A 20,543-nucleotide genomic window follows, 5' to 3' on the forward strand; every position below is an offset into this window, starting at 1 on the left:
AGCCCCTCTCTTTAGCCCCTCATGCTGGGTCCCAGAAGGCTCCATGGCCCTCCCTAACAGTCCCGGCTTCTTTGGGGAGCAGGTGACCGTACTGTCGGCTGGGCTGTGGCCGGGCGTCTGTCACTCACGCAGACTCTGCTGCAACCTGTACGGGGCGTGTGTTTCTGCAGAGCGGGGATGACGAGGAGTACCAGCGCATCTACACCACGAAGATCAAGCCTCGGCTGAAGTCAGAGGATGGAGTGGAAGGGGATGCTGGGGAGACCCAGAGCCGCACCATCACGGTGACCAGGAGGGTCACAGCCTACACTGTGGATGTGACAAGCCGTGAAGGCGCCAAGGACATTGACATCAGCAGCCCAGAGTTCAAGATCAAGATCCCACGGCACGAATTGACCGAAATCTCCACTGTGGATGTGGAGACCCAGCCTGGGAAGACAGTGATCAGACTGCCCTCGGGCTCAGGGGCTGGGTCTCCCACCACAGGCTCCACCGTGGACATCCGAGCAGGGTCCATTTCCACTGCAGGCCCAGAGTTGCCAGGGGCTGGCCACTCGAAGGTCCAGGTCACCGTGCCTGGGGTAAAGGTGGGAAGCCCGGGTGTCAGTGTCAATGCCAAGGGCTTGGACTTGGGTAGCAAAGGAGGGATCCAAGTCCCAGGGGTGGACGTTTCATCCTTTCTTGGGGGCATGGCCGTAGAGGGGCAGGGCCCATCTCTTGACGGGAAAATTAAATTTCCCACCATGAAGGTGCCAAAATTTGGTGTCTCAGTAGGGCCTGAAGGCCAGGCCCCCGAGGCAGGGTTGAGCATTTCCCCCCCTGGACTCTCCGTGGGGCACAAAGGTGGCAAACCAGGCTTGACCGTTGCTGGAAGCATCCAGACCCCTCAGCCCGAAGTCAGTGCTCCCTCTGCCAATACTGAGGGGCTTGAGGGGAAGTTGAAGGGCCCCCAGATCACTGGGCCATCCGTTGAGGGTGCTCTAGGCCTGAAAGGTGCCAAGCCACAGGGGAGTTTAGGGGTGGACATCTCTGTGCCCCAAACTGAGGGCAGCATCTCTGGCTCCAGGGTGGAAGTTCAAGCTCCTGACATTGACATTCATGGGCCTGGGGGCAAAGTGAATGTGCCCAAGGTGAAGGCCCCCCAGTTCTCTGTATCAGGTTCTAAGGGAGACAGGCCTGGCATTGATGTGACACTGCCCACAGGTGAAGTGACGCTTCCTGGGGTCTCTGGGAATGTCGACCTGCCTGAGGTTGCTTCTGGGGATCTGGAAGGGAAGTTGAAGGGTCCTAAAATCAAGGCTCCTGAAGTGACTATTCAGAAACCTAAAATCTCCATGCAGGATGTGGATCTGAGCCTTGGGTCCTCTAAACTGAAAGGAGACATTAAGGTTTCTGCTCCTGGGGTGCAAGGTGACGTTAAAGGCCCTCAAGTGGCAGTTAAAGGTGCCAAAGTGGACATAGAGACACCCAGCCTAGAGGGAACCGTGACTGGCCCCAAACTTAGTGGTTCTTCTGGGCAAGCAGGAACCTGCAGGATCTCTATGGCAGATGTAGACTTGAACGTGGCTGCACCAAAAGTGAAAGGGGGTGTTGATGTTATGCTTCCAAAAGTAGAGGGGAAAGTCAGTGTCCCTGAAGTTGATGTCAAAGGCCCCAAAGTGGATGTGAGTGCCCCAGATGTGGAAGTTCATGGTCCGGACTGGAATCTGAAAATGCCCAAGATGAAAATGCCCAAGTTCAGCACTCCAGGAGTCAAAGGGGAAGGGCCAGATGTAGATGTGAGTCTCCCCAAAGGTGATGTCAGTATTTCAGGGCCCAAGGTCAATGTGGATGCCCCAAATGTCAATATCGGGGGCCTGGCAGCCAACCTTAAAGGCCCTGATGTTCAGCTGCCTGAAGTGAGTGTCAAGACACCAAAGCTCTCCATGCCTGATGTGGATTTTCATGTGCAAGGCCCAAAAGTAAAAGGAGAGTATGATGTAACAGCACCAAAACTTGAAGGAGAGCTGAAAGGCCCCACAGTGGACATCGATGTCCCAGATGTGGATGTCCAGGGCCCAGACTGGCACCTGAAGATGCCCAAGATGAAAGTGCCCAAGTTCACTGTTCCAGGGTTCAAAGCAGAGGGCCCTGAAGTCAATGTAAACCTGCCTAAGCCTGATGTGGACATTTCTGGGCCCAAGGTAGATGTCAGTGCTCCAGATGTGAGTATTGAGGGACCAGAGGGGAAACTGAAAGGACCCAAGTTTAAGATGCCTGAGATGAATATCAAAGCACCAAAGATTTCCATACCAGATGTGGACTTACACTTAAAAGGCCCTAGTGTAAAAGGAGAATATGATGTCACAGTGCCAAAGGTTGAAGGTGAGATTAAAGTTCCTGATGTTGAACTTAAGAGTGCCAAAGTGGACATTGATGCTCCAGATGTGGATGTTCATGGCCCAGACTGGCACCTGAAGATGCCCAAGATGAAAATGCCCAAGTTCAGCATGCCCGGCTTCAAAGGAGAGGGCCCAGAAGTGGATGTGAACCTGCCCAAGACTGACATTAATATTGCTGAACCCAAGGTGGATGTTGAAGGTCCAGATGTGAATATTGAAGGACCTGAAGGAAAGCTAAAGGGTCACAAGTTTAGGATGCCAGAGATGAATATCAAGGCCCCCAAGATCTCCATGCCTGATGTAGATTTGCATGTGAAAGGTCCCAAGGTAAAGGGAGAATATGATGTTACAGTGCCAAAGCTGGAAGGGGACCTGAAGGGGCCCAAAGTAGACCTCAGTGCACCAGATGTTGAAGTTCACGGTCCCGACTGGAACCTGAAGATGCCAAAGATGAAGATGCCCAAATTCACCATGCCCAGCCTTAAAGGAGAGGGCCAAGAATTGGATATGAATCTGCCCAAGGTGGATCTTGACATTTCTGCACCAAAGGTAGATATCAATGCTCCAGATCTGAGCCTTGAAGGGCCAGAAGGAAAGTTGAAAGGCCCCAAGTTTAAGATGCCTGAGATGCACTTCAGAGCTCCTAAGATGACCCTGCCAGATGTTGACATGGATCTTAAAGGACCAAAAATGAAAGGCAGTCTTGATGTGTCTGCACCAAAAATAGAAGGTGAGATGAAAGCTCCAGAGGTGGACATCAAAGGCCCCAAATTAGATGTTAAAGCACCAGATGTGGAAGTTCAGGGTGCAGACTGGAGTCTGAAGATGCCCAAGATGAAAATGCCTAAATTCAGCATGCCCAGCTTCAAAGGCCAGGGCCCAGATGTGGACGTGAACCTGCCCAAGGCTGACATTGACGTCTCTGGGCCAAAGGTGGACATTGAAGCCCCAGATGTGAGCCTTGAGGGGCCTGAAGGAAAGCTCAAGGGTCCTAAGTTTAAGATGCCTGAGATGCACTTCAAGGGCCCCAAGATCTCCATGCCTGATGTGGACTTAAACTTGAAAGGCCCCAAAGTCAAAGGGGATGTGGATGTGTCTGTGCCCAAGATAGAAGGTGAAATGAAAGTGCCAGATGTGGACATCAAAGGCCCCAAAGTGGACGTTGATGTCCCAGATGTGGATGTCAAGGGCCCTGACTGGCACCTGAAGATGCCCAAGGTGAAAATGCCCAAGTTCAGCATGCCTGGCTTCAAAGGAGAGGGCCCTGAGGTGGATGTGAATCTGCCTAAAGCTGATATTGACATCTCTGGACCCAAGGTGGACATTGAAGCCCCAGATGTGAGTCTTGAGGGGCCTGAAGGAAAGCTCAAGGGTCCCAAGTTCAAGATGCCTGAGATGCACTTCAAGGGCCCCAAGATCTCCATGCCTGATGTGGACTTAAACTTGAAAGGCCCCAAAGTCAAAGGAGATGTGGATGTGTCTGTGCCCAAGATAGAAGGTGAAATGAAAGTGCCAGATGTGGACATCAAAGGCCCCAAAGTGGACGTTGATGTCCCAGATGTGGATGTCAAGGGCCCTGACTGGCACCTGAAGATGCCCAAGATGAAAATGCCCAAGTTCAGCATGCCTGGTTTCAAAGGAGAGGGCCCTGAGGTGGATGTGAATCTGCCTAAAGCTGATATTGACATCTCTGGACCCAAGGTGGACATTGAAGCCCCAGATGTGAGCCTTGAGGGGCCTGAAGGAAAGCTCAAGGGTCCCAAGTTCAAGATGCCTGAGATGCACTTCAAGGGCCCCAAGATCTCCATGCCTGATGTGGACTTAAACTTGAAAGGCCCCAAAGTCAAAGGGGATGTGGATGTGTCTGTGCCCAAGATAGAAGGTGAAATGAAAGTGCCAGATGTGGACATCAAAGGCCCCAAAGTGGACGTTGATGTCCCAGATGTGGATGTCAAGGGCCCAGACTGGCACCTGAAGATGCCCAAGATGAAAATGCCCAAGTTCAGCATGCCTGGCTTCAAAGGAGAGGGCCCTGAGGTGGATGTGAGTCTGCCTAAAGCTGATATTGACATCTCTGGACCCAAGGTGGACATTGAAGCCCCAGATGTGAGTCTTGAGGGTCCAGAAGGAAAGCTCAAGGGTCCTAAGTTTAAGATGCCTGAGATGCACTTCAAGGGCCCCAAGATCTCCATGCCTGATGTGGACTTAAACTTGAAAGGCCCCAAAGTCAAAGGGGATGTGGATGTGTCTGTGCCCAAGATAGAAGGTGAAATGAAAGTGCCAGATGTGGACATCAAAGGCCCCAAAGTGGACGTTGATGTCCCAGATGTGGATGTCAAGGGCCCTGACTGGCACCTGAAGATGCCCAAGATGAAAATGCCCAAGTTCAGCATGCCTAGCTTCAAAGGAGAGGGCCCTGAGGTGGATGTGAATCTGCCTAAAGCTGATATTGACATCTCTGGACCCAAGGTGGATATTGAAGCCCCAGATGTGAGCCTTGAGGGTCCAGAAGGAAAGCTTAAGGGTCCCAAGTTCAAGATGCCTGAGATGCACTTCAAGGGCCCCAAGATCTCCATGCCTGATGTGGACTTAAACTTGAAAGGCCCCAAAGTCAAAGGAGATGTGGATGTGTCTGTGCCCAAGATAGAAGGTGAAATGAAAGTGCCAGATGTGGACATCAAAGGCCCCAAAGTGGACATCGACGTCCCTGATGTGGACGTTCAAGGCCCTGACTGGCACCTGAAGATGCCCAAGATGAAAATGCCTAAATTTAGCGTGCCTGGTTTCAAAGGAGAGGGCCCTGAGGTGGATGTGAATCTGCCTAAAGCTGATATTGACATCTCTGGACCCAAGGTGGACATTGAAGCCCCAGATGTGAGTCTCGAGGGGCCAGAAGGAAAGCTCAAGGGTCCTAAGTTTAAGATGCCTGAGATGCACTTCAAAACTCCAAAGATCTCCATGCCTGACATTGATTTAAACCTCAAGGGCCCCACGGTGAAAGGGGATGTGGATGTTTCTCTGCCCAAAGTTGAAGGGGATCTGAAAGGGCCAGATGTGGACATCAAAGGCCCCAAAGTGGATGTTGATATCCCAGACGTAGATGTTCAAGGCCCAGACTGGCATCTGAAGATGCCCAAGATAAAAATGCCCAAATTCAGCATGCCTGGCTTCAAAGGAGAGGGCCCAGAAGTGGATGTGAATCTGCCCAAGGCTGACATAGACGTCTCAGGACCGAAGGTGGATGTTGAAGTTCCAGATGTGAACATTGAAGGTCCCGATGCAAAAGTAAAAGGTCCTAAATTTAAATTGCCAGAAATGAATATAAAGCCTCAGAAGATATCCATGCCAGATGTCAGTTTGCATTTGAAAGGCCCTAAAATGAAAGGAGATTATGACGTTACAGTTCCAAAAGTAGAAGGAGAGATTAAAGCCCCTGATGTTGACATCAAAGGTCCAAAAGTGGACATTAATGCACCAGATGCAGGAGTTCATGGTCCAGACTGGCACCTGAAGATGCCCAAGGTGAAAATGCCCAAGTTTAGCATGCCTGGCTTCAAAGGAGAGGGCCCAGAAGTGGATGTGAACTTGCCCAAGGCTGACATTGACATCTCAGGACCCAAGGTGGACATTGATGCCCCAGATGTAAATATTGAAGGTCCAGAGGGGAGACTGAAGGGTCCCAAATTCAAGATGCCAAGCATGCATATACAGACGCACAAAATCTCTATGCCTGATGTGGGACTTAATCTGAAATCCCCCAAACTTAAAACTGATGTAGATGTTTCTCTTCCTAAAGTGGAAGGAGACTTGAAAGGTCCTGGAATTGATGTGAAAGCCCCCAAAATGGATGTGGATGTTGGTGATATAGATATTGAATGTCCAGAAGGAAAGCTTAAGGGGCCCAAGTTTAAGATGCCCGAGATGCACTTCAAGGCTCCCAAGATCTCCATGCCTGATGTGGACTTAAACTTGAAAGGCCCCAAAGTCAAAGGGGATGTGGATGTGTCTGTGCCCAAGATAGAAGGTGAAATGAAAGTGCCAGATGTGGACATCAAAGGCCCCAAAGTGGACGTTGATGTCCCAGATGTGGATGTCAAGGGCCCAGACTGGCACCTGAAGATGCCCAAGGTGAAAATGCCCAAGTTCAGCATGCCTGGCTTCAAAGGAGAGGGCCCTGAGGTGGATGTGAATCTGCCTAAAGCTGATATTGACATCTCTGGACCCAAGGTGGACATTGAAGCCCCAGATGTGAGTCTTGAGGGGCCAGAAGGAAAATTGAAAGGCTCTAAATTTAAGATGCCTAAGTTGAATATCAAAGCTCCCAAGATCTCCATGCCAGATGTGGACTTGAATTTGAAAGGACCAAAACTGAAAGGAGAGATAGATGTTTCTGTGCCAGAACTAGAAGGTGATCTCAAAGGTCCTCAAGTTGACATCAAAGGTCCCAGTGTAGATGTGGAGGTGCCTGATGTTGATCTGGAGTGTCCTGATGCAAAGTTGAAAGGCCCTAAATTTAAGATGCCTGAGATGCACTTCAAGGCCCCCAAGATCTCCATGCCTGATGTGGACTTACACTTGAAAGGCCCCAAAGTCAAAGGTGATGTGGATGTTTCTGTGCCAAAATTGGAGGGAGATTTGAAAGGCCCCAGTGTGGATGTGGAGGTGCCTGATGTTGATCTGGAGTGTCCTGATGCAAAGTTGAAAGGCCCTAAGTTTAAGATGCCTGAGATGCACTTCAAGGCCCCCAAGATCTCCATGCCTGATGTGGACTTAAACTTGAAGGGCCCCAAAGTCAAAGGGGATGTGGATGTGTCTGTGCCCAAGATAGAAGGTGAAATGAAAGTGCCAGATGTGGACATCAAAGGCCCCAAAGTGGACATTGATGTTCCAGACGTGGATGTCCAGGGCCCAGACTGGCACCTGAAGATGCCCAAGATGAAAATGCCTAAATTCAGCATGCCCAGCTTCAAAGGCCAGGGTCCAGATGTGGACGTGAACCTGCCCAAGGCTGACATTGATGTCTCTGGGCCAAAGGTGGACATTGAAGCCCCAGATGTGAGCCTTGAGGGTCCAGAAGGAAAGCTCAAGGGTCCTAAGTTTAAGATGCCTGAGATGCACTTCAAGGGCCCCAAGATCTCCATGCCTGATGTGGACTTAAACTTGAAAGGCCCCAAAGTCAAAGGGGATGTGGATGTGTCTGTGCCCAAGATAGAAGGTGAAATGAAAGTGCCAGATGTGGACATCAAAGGCCCCAAAGTGGACGTTGATGTCCCAGATGTGGATGTCAAGGGCCCTGACTGGCACCTGAAGATGCCCAAGGTGAAAATGCCCAAGTTCAGCATGCCTGGCTTCAAAGGAGAGGGCCCTGAGGTGGATGTGAGTCTGCCTAAAGCTGATATTGACATCTCTGGACCCAAGGTGGACATTGAAGCCCCAGATGTGAGTCTTGAGGGTCCAGAAGGAAAGCTCAAGGGTCCTAAGTTTAAGATGCCTGAGATGCACTTCAAGGGCCCCAAGATCTCCATGCCTGATGTGGACTTAAACTTGAAAGGCCCCAAAGTCAAAGGAGATGTGGATGTGTCTGTGCCCAAGATAGAAGGTGAAATGAAAGTGCCAGATGTGGACATCAAAGGCCCTAAAGTGGACATCGATGTCCCTGATGTGGACGTTCAAGGCCCAGACTGGCACCTGAAGATGCCCAAGATGAAAATGCCCAAGTTCAGCATGCCTGGCTTCAAAGGAGAGGGCCCTGAGGTAGATGTGAACTTGCCCAAGGCTGACATTGACATCTCTGGCCCCAAGATGGACATTAAAGGCCCAGATGTTAACCTTGAAGGACCAGAAGGAAAGTTGAAAGGTCCCAAGTTCAAGATGCCAGAGATGAACATCAAAGCCCCCAAGATCTCCATGCCTGACTTTGATTTACACCTGAAAGGCCCCAAGGTGAAAGGAGATGTGGATGTTTCTCTGCCTAAGGTGGAAGGTGACCTAGAGGCCCCTGAAGTTGACATCAAAGGCCCCAAAGTGGATGTTGCTGTCCCAGATGTGGACGTTCATGGCCCAGACTGGCACCTGAAGATGCCCAAGATGAAAATGCCCAAGTTCAGCATGCCTGGCTTCAAAGCAGAGGGCCCAGACATGGACGTGAACTTGCCCAAGGCCGACATTGATGTCTCGGGACCCAAAGTGGACATTGAAGGCCCTGATGTTCATCTTGAAGGACCAGAAGGAAAGTGGAAAAGCCCAAAGTTTAAAATGCCGGAAATGCATTTTAAAACTCCAAAGATATCCATGCCGGATATTGATCTTAATCTGACAGGTCCAAAGATAAAAGGTGATGTGGATGTCACGTGCCCCAAGGTAGAGGGAGATTTTAAAGGACCTGAAATTGACCTCAAAGGTCCCAAAGTAGACATTGATGTCCCAGATGTGGACGTTCAAGGCCCTGACTGGCACCTGAAGATGCCTAAGATGAAAATGCCCAAGTTCAGCATGCCTGGCTTCAAAGGAGAGGGCCCGGAAGTGGATGTGAACCTGCCCAAGGCTGACATTGATGTGTCAGCACCCAAGGTGGGCATTGAAGGCCCTGATGTTAACCTTGAAGGACCAGAAGGAAAGTTGAAAGGTCCTAAGTTCAAGATGCCAGAGATGAACATCAAAGCCCCCAAGATCTCCATGCCTGACTTTGATTTACACCTGAAAGGCCCCAAGGTGAAAGGAGATGTGGATGTTTCTCTGCCTAAGGTGGAAGGTGACCTAGAGGCCCCTGAAGTTGACATCAAAGGCCCCAAAGTGGATGTTGCTGTCCCAGATGTGGACGTTCATGGTCCAGACTGGCACCTGAAGATGCCCAAGATGAAAATGCCCAAGTTCAGCATGCCTGGCTTCAAAGGAGAGGGCCCAGAAGTGGATGTGAACCTGCCTAAAGCTGACATTGACATCTCAGGACCCAAAGTGGACATTGAAGGCCCTGATGTGAGCCTTGAAGGTCCTGAAGGGAAGCTCAAGGGTCCTAAGTTCAAGATGCCAGAGATGAACGTCAAAGCCCCCAAGATCTCCATGCCTGACATTGATCTTAACCTGAAGGGCCCCAAAGTGAAGGGAGATGTTGATGTGTCTTTACCAAAAGTGGAAGGTGAGATGAAAGTTCCTGAAGTGGATATTAAAGCCCCCAAGGTGGACATTGATGTCCCAGATGTGGATGTTCATGGCCCCGACTGGCACCTAAAGATGCCCAAGATAAAAATGCCCAAGATCAGCATGCCTGGCTTCAAAGGAGAGGGCCCAGAAGTGGATGTGAACCTGCCCAAGGCCGATATAGACGTCTCCGGACCCAAGGTGGACATTGATGTTCCAGATGTGAACATTGAAGGTCCAGATGCGAAACTGAAGGGTCCCAAGTTCAAGATGCCAGAGATGAACATCAAAGCTCCTAAGATCTCCATGCCAGATCTGGACCTTAATCTTAAAGGCCCTAAAGTGAAAGGAGAGGTGGATGTTTCACTTCCAAATGTAGAAGGTGATTTGAAAGGGCCTTCTCTTGACATCAAAGGGCCAAAGATGGATGTAGATGCACCTGATATTGACATTCATGGCCCAGAAGGCAAATTAAAAGGTCCAAAGCTGAAGATGCCTGACATGCATGTAAACATGCCCAAGATCTCCATGCCAGAAATTGACCTGAATTTGAAGGGCTCAAAACTTAAGGGAGATGTTGATGTTTCTGGGCCCAAATTGGAAGGTGATATTAAAGCTCCCAAGTTGGATATAAAGGGCCCAGAAGTGGACATTTCTGGTCCTAAGCTGAATATTGAAGGAAAGTCAAAGAAATCACGTTTTAAGCTTCCTAAATTTAATTTTTCGGGCTCCAAAGTTCAGACACCTGAGGTAGATGTCAAGGTCAAAAAGCCAGATCTTGACGTAACAGGTCCAAAAGTTGACATTAATGCTCCTGATGTTGAGGTCCAAGGAAAAGTAAAAGGACCCAAGTTCAAAATGCCTTTCCTAAGTATTTCATCTCCTAAAGTGTCAATGCCTGATGTGGAGTTAAATCTGAAAGGTCCTAAAGTCAAAGGAGACTTAGATGTTGCAGGTCCTAATTTAGAAGGTGATCTTAAAGGACCCAAAGTGGATATTAAGGCACCAGAAATTCATCTGGATGCACCTGATGTGGATGTTCATGGTCCAGACTGGAATTTAAAAATGCCCAAGATGAAAATGCCCAAGTTCAGTGTGCCTGGGTTAAAAGCAGAAGGACCAGATATGGCTGTGGATCTGCCGAAAGGAGATATCAACATAGAGGGTCCCAAAATGGACATTGAGGGCCCAGAAGTCAAAGTGGAAGGTCTAGACGGAGGCTTAAAAGGCCCCAAATTCAAGATGCCTGACATAAATATCAAAGCTCCCAAGATCTCCATGCCTGACATTGATTTAAACTTGAAGGGCCCCACGGTGAAAGGTGACGTGGATATCTCTCTGCCCAAAGTTGAAGGTGACCTCAAGGGCCCTGACATTGACATCAAAGGCCCGAAAGTGGACATTGATGTCCCAGATGTGGACGTTCATGGCCCAGACTGGCACCTGAAGATGCCCAAGGTGAAAATGCCCAAGTTCAGCATGCCTGGCTTCAAAGGAGAGGGCCCAGAAGTGGATGTGAATCTGCCCAAGGCTGACATAGATGTCTCCGGACCCAAGGTGGACATTGATGTTCCAGATGTGAACATTGAAGGTCCAGATGCAAAACTGAAGGGCCCCAAGTTCAAGATGCCAGAGATGAACATCAAAGCTCCCAAGATCTCCATGCCTGACATTGACTTAAATCTGAAAGGACCCAAAGTAAAGGGAGATGTGGACATTTCTCTGCCTAAGGTGGAAGGTGACCTCAAGGGCCCTGAAGTTGACATCAAGGGCCCCAAAGTGGACATTGATGTTCCAGATGTGAACATTGAAGGTCCAGATGCAAAACTGAAGGGTCCCAAATTCAAGATACCAGAGATGAACATCAAAGCTCCCAAGATCTCCATGCCTGACCTTGACTTTAATCTGAAGGGTCCCAAACTGAAGGGTGATGTGGATGTATCTTTGCCAAAAGTAGAAGGTGACCTCAAGGGTCCCGAGGTGGACATCAAGGGCCCAAAAGTAGATGTTGAAACTCCTGATATTAACATTGAAGGTTCAGAGGGGAAATTGAAGGGGCCCAAATTTAAGATGCCAGAGATGCACCTAAAGGCTCCCAAGATCTCCATGCCTGACATTGACTTAAACCTGAAAGGACCCAAAGTGAAGGGGGATGTGGATATTTCTCTGCCTAAGGTGGAAGGTGACCTCAAGGGCCCTGAAGTTGACATCAAAGGTCCCAAAGTGGACATTGATGCTCCAGATGTGGACGTTCAAGGCCCAGACTGGCATCTGAAGATGCCCAAGATAAAAATGCCCAAGATCAGCATGCCTGGCTTCAAAGGAGAGGGCCCGGAAGTGGATGTGAACCTGCCCAAGGCTGACATTGATGTGTCAGCACCCAAAGTGGACATCGAAGGCCCTGATGTGAGCCTTGAAGGACCAGAAGGAAAGTTGAAAGGTCCTAAGTTCAAGATGCCAGAGATGAACATCAAAGCCCCCAAGATCTCCATGCCTGACTTTGATTTACACCTGAAAGGCCCCAAGGTGAAAGGAGATGTGGATGTTTCTCTGCCTAAGGTGGAAGGTGACCTAAAGGCCCCTGAAGTTGACATCAAAGGCCCCAAAGTGGACATTGATGCTCCAGATGTGAATGTTCATGGTCCAGACTGGCACCTGAAGATGCCCAAGATAAAAATGCCCAAGATTAGCATGCCTGGCTTCAAAGGAGAGGGCCCAGAAGTGGATGTGAACCTGCCTAAAGCTGACATTGACATATCAGGTCCCAAGGTGGACATAGACACTCCCGACATTGATATTCATGGTCCAGAAGGAAAACTGAAGGGTCCCAAGTTTAAAATGCCTGACCTGCACCTCAAGGCACCCAAGATCTCCATGCCTGAAGTTGACCTGAATCTGAAGGGCCCCAAGGTAAAGGGTGATGTGGACATATCTCTGCCCAAAGTGGAAGGTGACCTCAAGGGCCCTGACGTTGACATCAAAGGCCCGAAAGTGGACATTGATGTCCCAGATGTGGACGTTCATGGCCCAGACTGGCACCTGAAGATGCCCAAGGTGAAAATGCCCAAGTTCAGCATGCCTGGCTTCAAAGGAGAGGGCCCAGAAGTGGACGTGAATCTGCCCAAGGCCGACATAGACGTCTCCGGACCCAAGGTGGACATTGATGTTCCAGATGTGAACATTGAAGGTCCAGATGCAAAACTGAAGGGCCCCAAGTTCAAGATGCCAGAGATGAACATCAAAGCTCCCAAGATCTCCATGCCTGACATTGACTTAAATCTGAAAGGACCCAAAGTAAAGGGAGATGTGGACATTTCTCTGCCTAAGGTGGAAGGTGACTTCAAGGGCCCTGAAGTTGACATCAAGGGCCCCAAAGTGGACATTGATGTCCCAGATGTGGATGTTCATGGCCCAGACTGGCACCTGAAGATGCCCAAGATGAAAATGCCCAAGTTCAGCATGCCTGGCTTCAAAGGAGAGGGCCCAGAAGTGGATGTGAACCTGCCCAAAGCCGACATAGATGTCTCCGGACCCAAGGTGGACATTGATGTTCCAGATGTGAACATTGAAGGTCCAGATGCAAAACTGAAGGGCCCCAAGTTCAAGATGCCAGAGATGAACATCAAAGCTCCCAAGATCTCCATGCCTGACCTTGACTTCAACCTGAAGGGTCCCAAAATGAAGGGTGATGTTGATATATCTCTGCCCAAAGTTGAGGGTGATCTCAAGGCTCCTGAGGTGGACATCAAAGGCCCCAAACTGGATATTGATGCTCCTGATATTAGTATTGAAGGCCCAGAAGGAAAACTGAAGGGGCCTAAATTTAAGATGCCGGAGATGAACATTAAAGCCCCGAAGATCTCCATGCCTGACTTTGACTTAAATCTGAAAGGGCCAAATGTAAAGGGTGGTGTGGACCTTTCACTGCCTAAGGTAGAAGGCGATCTGAAAGGGCCAGAGGTGGACATTGAAGGTCCTGAAGGGAAGCTCAAAGGACCCAAATTTAAGATGCCTGATGTCCACTTCAAAACTCCACAAATCTCCATGAGTGACATTGATTTGAACTTGAAAGGACCTAAGATAAAAGGAGATTTGGATACTTCCATCCCTAAATTGGAAGGAGATCTGAAAGGCCCAAAAGTAGATGTTAAAGGCCCTGCGCTGGACATAGATACTCCTGACATTGACATTCATGGTCCAGAAGGAAAACTGAAGGGTCCCAAGTTTAAAATGCCTGACCTGCACCTCAAGGCACCCAAGATCTCCATGCCTGAAGTTGACCTGAATCTGAAGGGCCCCAAGGTAAAGGGTGATGTGGACGTATCTCTGCCCAAAGTGGAAGGTGACCTCAAGGGCCCTGACGTTGACATCAAAGGCCCGAAAGTGGACATTGATGTCCCAGATGTGGACGTTCATGGCCCAGACTGGCACCTGAAGATGCCCAAGGTGAAAATGCCCAAGTTCAGCATGCCTGGCTTCAAAGGAGAGGGCCCAGAAGTGGACGTGAATCTGCCCAAGGCCGACATAGACGTCTCTGGACCCAAGGTGGACATTGATGTTCCAGATGTGAACATTGAAGGTCCAGATGCAAAACTGAAGGGCCCCAAGTTCAAGATGCCAGAGATGAACATCAAAGCTCCCAAGATCTCCATGCCTGACATTGACTTAAATCTGAAAGGACCCAAAGTAAAGGGAGATGTGGACATTTCTCTGCCTAAGGTGGAAGGTGACCTCAAGGGCCCTGAAGTTGACATCAAGGGCCCCAAAGTGGACATTGATGTCCCAGATGTGGACGTTCATGGCCCAGACTGGCACCTGAAGATGCCCAAGGTGAAAATGCCCAAGTTCAGCATGCCTGGCTTCAAAGGAGAGGGCCCAGAAGTGGATGTGAACCTGCCCAAAGCCGACATAGATGTCTCAGGACCCAAGGTGGACATTGATGTTCCAGATGTGAACATTGAAGGTCCAGATGCAAAACTGAAAGGCCCCAAGTTCAAAATGCCAGAGATAAATATCAAAGCTCCCAAGATCTCCATGCCTGATGTTGACCTGGATTTAAAAGGCTCCTTAGGCAAGGGTGATTTTGATGTATCTGTTCCTAAGATTGAAGGGACTTTCAAAGGCCCAGAAGTAGACCTTAAAGGTCCAAGTCTAGATGTTGAAGGCCCTGATGCGAAACTCAGTGGCCCACGTTTGAAGATGCCATCACTGGATATTTCTGCTCCTAAAGTAACTGCTCCTGACATTGATTTGCATCTCAAGACACCCAAAATTGGAATTTCTGGTCCCAAATTAGAAGGTGGTGAACTGGACCTCAAGGGACCCAAAGTTGATTTAGAAGCTCCAAGCTTAGATGTACACGTGGAGAGCCCAGATGTTAACATTGAAGGGCCAGATGTAAAAATTCCCAAATTTAAGAAACCCAAGTTTGGGTTTGGGGCAAAAAGCCCCAAAGCTGACTTCAAGTCACCTATACTTGATGTGACAGTTCCTGAGGCAGAGCTGAACGTTGAGGCTCCTGACATTAGTGTTGGTGGCAAGGGCAAGAAAAGTAAGTTTAAAATGCCAAAAATTCACATGAGTGGGCCTAAAATGAAGGCCAAGAAGCAAGGATTTGATTTGAATGCTCCTGGGGGTGAAATTGATGCCAGTCTCAAGTCTCCCGACATAGATGTCAATGTTGCGGGGCCCGACGCCTCACTGAAAGTTGACGTGAAATCTCCCAAGACCAAGAAACCTATGTTTGGGAAAATGTACTTCCCAGATGTAGAATTTGACATTAAATCTTCTAAATTTAAAGCTGAGGCATCTCTCCCTAGCCCCAAAATAGGGGGTGAAATCCAGGCGCCTGATCTGGATATTTCTTCACCAGGGATTAATGTGGAAGGTCCTGACATCAAGCTGAAGGCTCCCAAGATCAAGGCACCAGGTGTCGATGTCTCAGGGCCAAAGATAGAGGGCGACTTGAAAGGCCCCAGGGTGCAGGCAAACCTGGATGCACCTGACGTCAACATTGAAGGCCCAGATGCTAAAGTCAAAGCACCATCATTCGGCATTTCTGCCCCTCAAGTATCCATCCCTGATGTGAATGTTAGCTTGAAAGGACCAAAGATAAAGGGTGATGTCCCCAGTGTGGGACTGGAAGGACCAGATGTAGATCTGCAAGGTCCGGAATCGAAAATTAAGTTCCCTAAGTTTTCGATGCCCAAAATCGGCATCCCTGGTGTGAAAGTGGACGGTGGGGGAGCTGAGGTCCAGCTACCCTCTCTTGAAGGAGGCTTGAACGCACCAGACGTCAAGCTTGAAGGGCCTGATGTGTCTCTCAAGGGGCCAAAAGTAGACTTGCCATCAGTGAACCTCTCTACACCAAAAATCTCTGGACCTGACCTTGACCTGAACTTGAAAGGACCAAGTTTGAAGGGAGATATGGATGTATCTGTTCCCAGCATGAGGGTGCATGCCCCTGGGTTTGACCTCAGAGGTGCCGGTGGAAAGGTGAAGGTAGAAGGTGATGGAGTGAAGGTGCCTGGAATCGATGCCACAGCAGCGCTTGACATTGGTGTGCCAGATGTGACCCTGAAAGGACCAAGCCTGCAGGGCGACCTGGCCGTCTCTGGTGACATCAAGTGTCCCTCGGTATCAGTAGGTGCTCCTGATCTAAGCTTGGAGGCACCTGAGGGTGGTATTAAACTTCCCAAGATGAAGCTGCCCCAGTTTGGCATCTCCGCTCCAGGGTCTGATGTGGACATCAACGTCAAGGGGCCTCAGGTGACTGGAGAACTCAAGGGGCCTGGCATGGACGTGAACCTCGGAGGCCTGAACCTGAAAGGGCCTCAGATCTCTGGCCCTCAAATCTCAGTGCCGGATGTGGACTTGAGCTTGGAAGGACCAAAAATAAAAGGCAGCCTCGGGGCCAGTGGTGAGATGAAAGGCCCCACGGTTGGTCTTCCGGGCATCAGTGTTCAAGGCCTGGAAGGAAGCCTCCAAATGCCTGGGATGAAGTCATCTGGATGTGATGTGGCGCTGCCAGGTGTGAATGTGAAAGTCCCAACTGGGCAGATTTCTGGTCCTGAAATCAAAGGTGACCTGAAAGGTTCAGGGATAGGTTTCCGTGGAGCTGCTCCTGACATTGACGTGAAAGGGCCTTCATTGAATGTGGCATCTCCTGAGTCAGATTTCGGTGTCAGCTTGAAGGGCCCGAAAATCAAAGGAGGCATGGATGTTTCGGGGGGTGTCAGTGCCCCAGATATCAGCCTAGGTGAAGGGCACGTGAACGTCAAAGGTTCCGGTGGGGAGTGGAAAGGACCCCAGGTCTCCTCTGCTCTCAACCTGGATGCACCTACGTTTGCTGGAGGACTTCATTTCTCAGGACCAAAGGTAGAAGGAGGTGTCAAAGGAGGCCAGGTTGGACTTCAGGGTCCTGGACTGAGCGTGTCTGGGCCTCAAGGTCACTTGGAAAGTGGATCTGGAAAAGTAACATTCCCCAAGATGAAGATCCCCAAGTTCACCTTCTCTGGCCGGGAGCTGGTGGGCAGAGAAGTCGGGGTGGATATTAACTTCCCTAAAGTGGAGGCCAGTGTCCAGTCTGGTGCTGGAGAGGGCGAGTGGGAAGAATCTGATGTAAAACTTAAAAAGTCCAAAATCAAGATGCCCAAGTTCACCTTCTCCAAACCTAAAGGGAAAGCTGGCGTGGCCGGCTCACCAGAAGCATCCGTTTCGGGCTCCAAAGGTGACCTGAAGAGCTCCAAGGCCAGTCTGGGTTCCCTGGAAGGCGAGGCCGAGGTCGACACATCTTCACCCAAAGGCAAATTCTCCTTATTCAAAAGCAAGAAGCCAAGCCACCGCTCAAATTCCTTCAGTGACGAAAGGGAGCACTCTGCCCCTCCCACCCCCACGGGGACTTTGGAGTTCGAGGGTGGGGAGGTGGCGCTGGAAGGCGGGAAAGTCAAAGGGAAACACGGCAAGCTGAAATTTGGTACCTTTGGTGGATTGGGGTCAAAGAGCAAAGGTCATTATGAGGTGACTGGGAGCGATGATGAGGCAGGCAAGTTACAGGGGAGTGGAGTGTCCTCATCCTCTAAGAAGTCCCGACTGTCGTCTTCTTCTAGCAACGACAGTGGGACTAAGGTTGGCATCCAGCTTCCCGAGGTGGAGCTGACAGTTTCCACAAAGAAAGAGTAGCCGGCCTCTGTGTGTGTATATATCTGTATAGAACTCCATCAGCCTTGGTTGTGTTTGTATATAAACTCCAAAGAGAAACACGCCAACAGCCTCAGCGACAATGCAAAGATCTGGCCTCTGCCAGGGGCAAGTGCTGAAAAGCCAGCTGCCTTTAGGCTCCTCCCGGAGCTTTACAGATAGGTTCCAAGTTCTTCGTCCAGCCCATGTGCAAAATCAGCAGTATTTGCCTTCAGATTTCAGTTTTTTGTTTTGTTTTCTTTTTTGCATTGAATGCTGAGAGCTCCTGTTTACTAAGCCAGCTTTTGTGTTTATTATCTTCATTTTTACTGAACATTGTTAGTGTTGGGGTCATGGAAACCCACTTTTTTCATTGTAATGACTTTTGGGGGCTTTTGTTAGTAAGGGTGGGGTGGGGTAGAAGGCAGTAGAGGGGAGCCAGACCTTTTTCTCCTACAATTGGGTCTACTCAAGCAGCAAACACCCAAAGAGGGCTGAGAGGAGCCAGCCGGTGGGGTGTGTGGGTGTTTCTAGAACTGTGTATCATTGCTTTTTGTTTCCCCAGGGGTGGCGGTCGGTCCCAGCCTGTTCGGTGCTCACGGGGGAGAGGGAATTAGAATCTTTTTGTAAATTAGGCCACCCACTTGCTCCACACGAGGGCCTTTCATTCTGTGTGTTGTAAGAGAAATGTTTTCTTCGTGATCGCCACGTTCCTGATATTAGTTCTGATTTCCTTTAACAAATGTTATTGTGATTAAGAAAATTTCCAGCACTTTAATGGCAAATTAATTGAGAATGTAAGAAAATTGATGCTGTCAAGGGCAAATAAAGCTGTTTATTAACCCGGATATCCTGTGCCTTTGCGTTCTGTGTTGGGAGGATGAGGCCTGGGGAGGCTGCAGGCCCAGTCCTGACAGGTCAGACTGGGTCCACTGAGTGGCGTTGCTGGTTGCAATAGTGGGTAGTGGGAGGGATTCTTTGCTTCTTGATTCTCACAGGGAGGCTGTTTGCACCACCACTGAGAAATCGAGAGAGGCTGGGCATGTTGGCAGCCCAAAGCTCAGGACCTGCCCGCCAATTTGGCATCCTCAGATAGGAATATACCATACAGAAATGATTCAGACGTAAATGGATAAAAAGGCCTGTTAGAGTGACAGAAAAGGACCTGGCCGTGGGTCACAGGCCTGCCCGCGCTTCCTGGCTTGGCTGCAGGTTTGCTGACTGGCCTCATTACCTGCCATCCTGGGCCTCAGTATCCTCTCATTTGAAATAAGGGCGCTGATCTCATGTCACATATCTTTATGATTCCTTCTAGGCCATGTGAGGGCTAAACTTTATGAAAAATATCTTCTGACAAAAGTCCCCCCTCCTTTTCTTTTGGTTACGCCATGCAGCATTGTGGGATCTTAGTCCCCTGACCAGGGATCAGATCCGTGCCCCCTCCATTGGGAGCACAGAGCCTTAAGCACTGGACCACCAGGGAATTCCAAAAGGCCCCTTTTGATTTCTAGTTCTGTGGACAATGCATGGTGGGTGGAGGAGCCTCCTAGAAACTGGTTCCTGACGTCTGTCATTGCTGGGCAGAGGGCAGTGCCTTCTTAGACCGAAACGATCGAACCAAGCTCAGCCCCGTGGCCATGTCTCAGCATTTCCATCTTACCACCAGCGGAGGCAGCTCTGTTCCTCTCCGGTCATCCCCGGAGTGGAGATGCCAGCTCCCACCCCTCCACCCTCTCCAGAGCCAGTTTGTCTGTGGGTCTCTGTGCAGAGCAGTGGGGTCTCCTGCCCAGAGTGAACTCCACCTGCCCTTGTTTGGATTGCAAATGGGCCTCAGCCAGCTTCATCCATTCACACCTCAGCCAGCAGAATCTGTGTCCTTGGCAGGGGGGTACGGTTTGGAGCTCAAGGGTGAGTCTAGGTTTTGGAAAGGATAGGTGATAAGGGAGGCACTTGATTGCCTGTGGTTTTTAAATTTTTTATTTTTTTAATAAGTATTGCTGATTAACAATGTCGTGTTACTTTCAAGTGTACAGCAATGTGATTCGGTTATATACATGTATTCTTCAGATTCTTTTCCCCTATAGGTTATTACAAAATGTTGAGTATAGTTCCCTGTGCTATACATTAGGTTCTTATTGGTTATCTATTTTATATGTAATAGTGTACATCTGTCCATCTCAAACTCCTAATTTATCCCTCCCCTCCGTGGCTTTTTTAAAGCTGCTTTTGTGAACTGGGGAAGAGTTTCCTCACCAGTTAAAACAGGGATAGCATCCGCAGGACCAGAGTCTGTTCAGGTATTTGGGGTGTCTGCTGTGCAGGGACACCACATTTAGGCGTGTAGCATTCATGTCACAGCTGTGTTTGTTTATTGGGAGCACGAGGGTGGGCACGGAGTCCTAGAGAGGCAGGTGTGAGCCCTTGCAGGCACACAAACGTTAGAACGTGCATACCCGCCTACATGCATTTGTCTTCTAACTGGGTCTGGGCATCCCACAAAGGTGCTTCTTACAACCACAGCTCAAAGCTCAATTCTCAATCCTTCCTCCATTCTCAAGCTGACACGGGTGTTGGGATGGGACAGAGTGTGCATGCTCCCTGAGATATGTGGCCCTGGTGTTGAGAGAGGTTAAGTGGCTGACAGTGTGGTCCCCTTGTGTACACAGCCAGGGGGCAGCTCACTGGGATGCTGGAAAATCTCCCAGGCAGAACTAAGCAGGTTGTCTAATAATATAGCAATTTAAAAAAAAATTCTTTTTTTTTTCGCTTGAGGAAGGGGTGATGTAGGCTAGGGTGGCCCTCATTGTCCATTCACTCAGCAAGTAGTTTTTGAGCATTATGTGGTTA

General features: G+C 49.6%; 1 protein-coding gene across 3 annotated transcripts in view; it reads left to right on the top strand.

Annotated features, from left to right (window-relative positions):
* The window catches only part of AHNAK (AHNAK nucleoprotein), a 30,389-nt gene extending 11,845 nt beyond the window's left edge, over positions 1-18,544 (top strand). For all 3 annotated transcript variants that reach the window (XM_086383478.1, XM_086383480.1, XM_086383481.1), the window contains exon 5: positions 171-18,544. In XM_086383478.1, the coding sequence (XP_086239604.1) occupies positions 171-17,699 (17,529 nt within the window). In that variant the 3' untranslated portion in view covers positions 17,700-18,544. The remainder of the gene's footprint in view (positions 1-170) is intronic.
* Positions 18,545-20,543: the final 1,999 nt, after the last annotated feature.

The sequence above is a fragment of the Bos grunniens genome, chromosome 29 (assembly GCF_055505025.1).
Source record: "Bos grunniens cultivar Pamir isolate PY7600 chromosome 29, Bosgru_T2T1.0, whole genome shotgun sequence".
NCBI classification, from domain to species: Eukaryota; Metazoa; Chordata; class Mammalia; order Artiodactyla; family Bovidae; genus Bos; species Bos grunniens.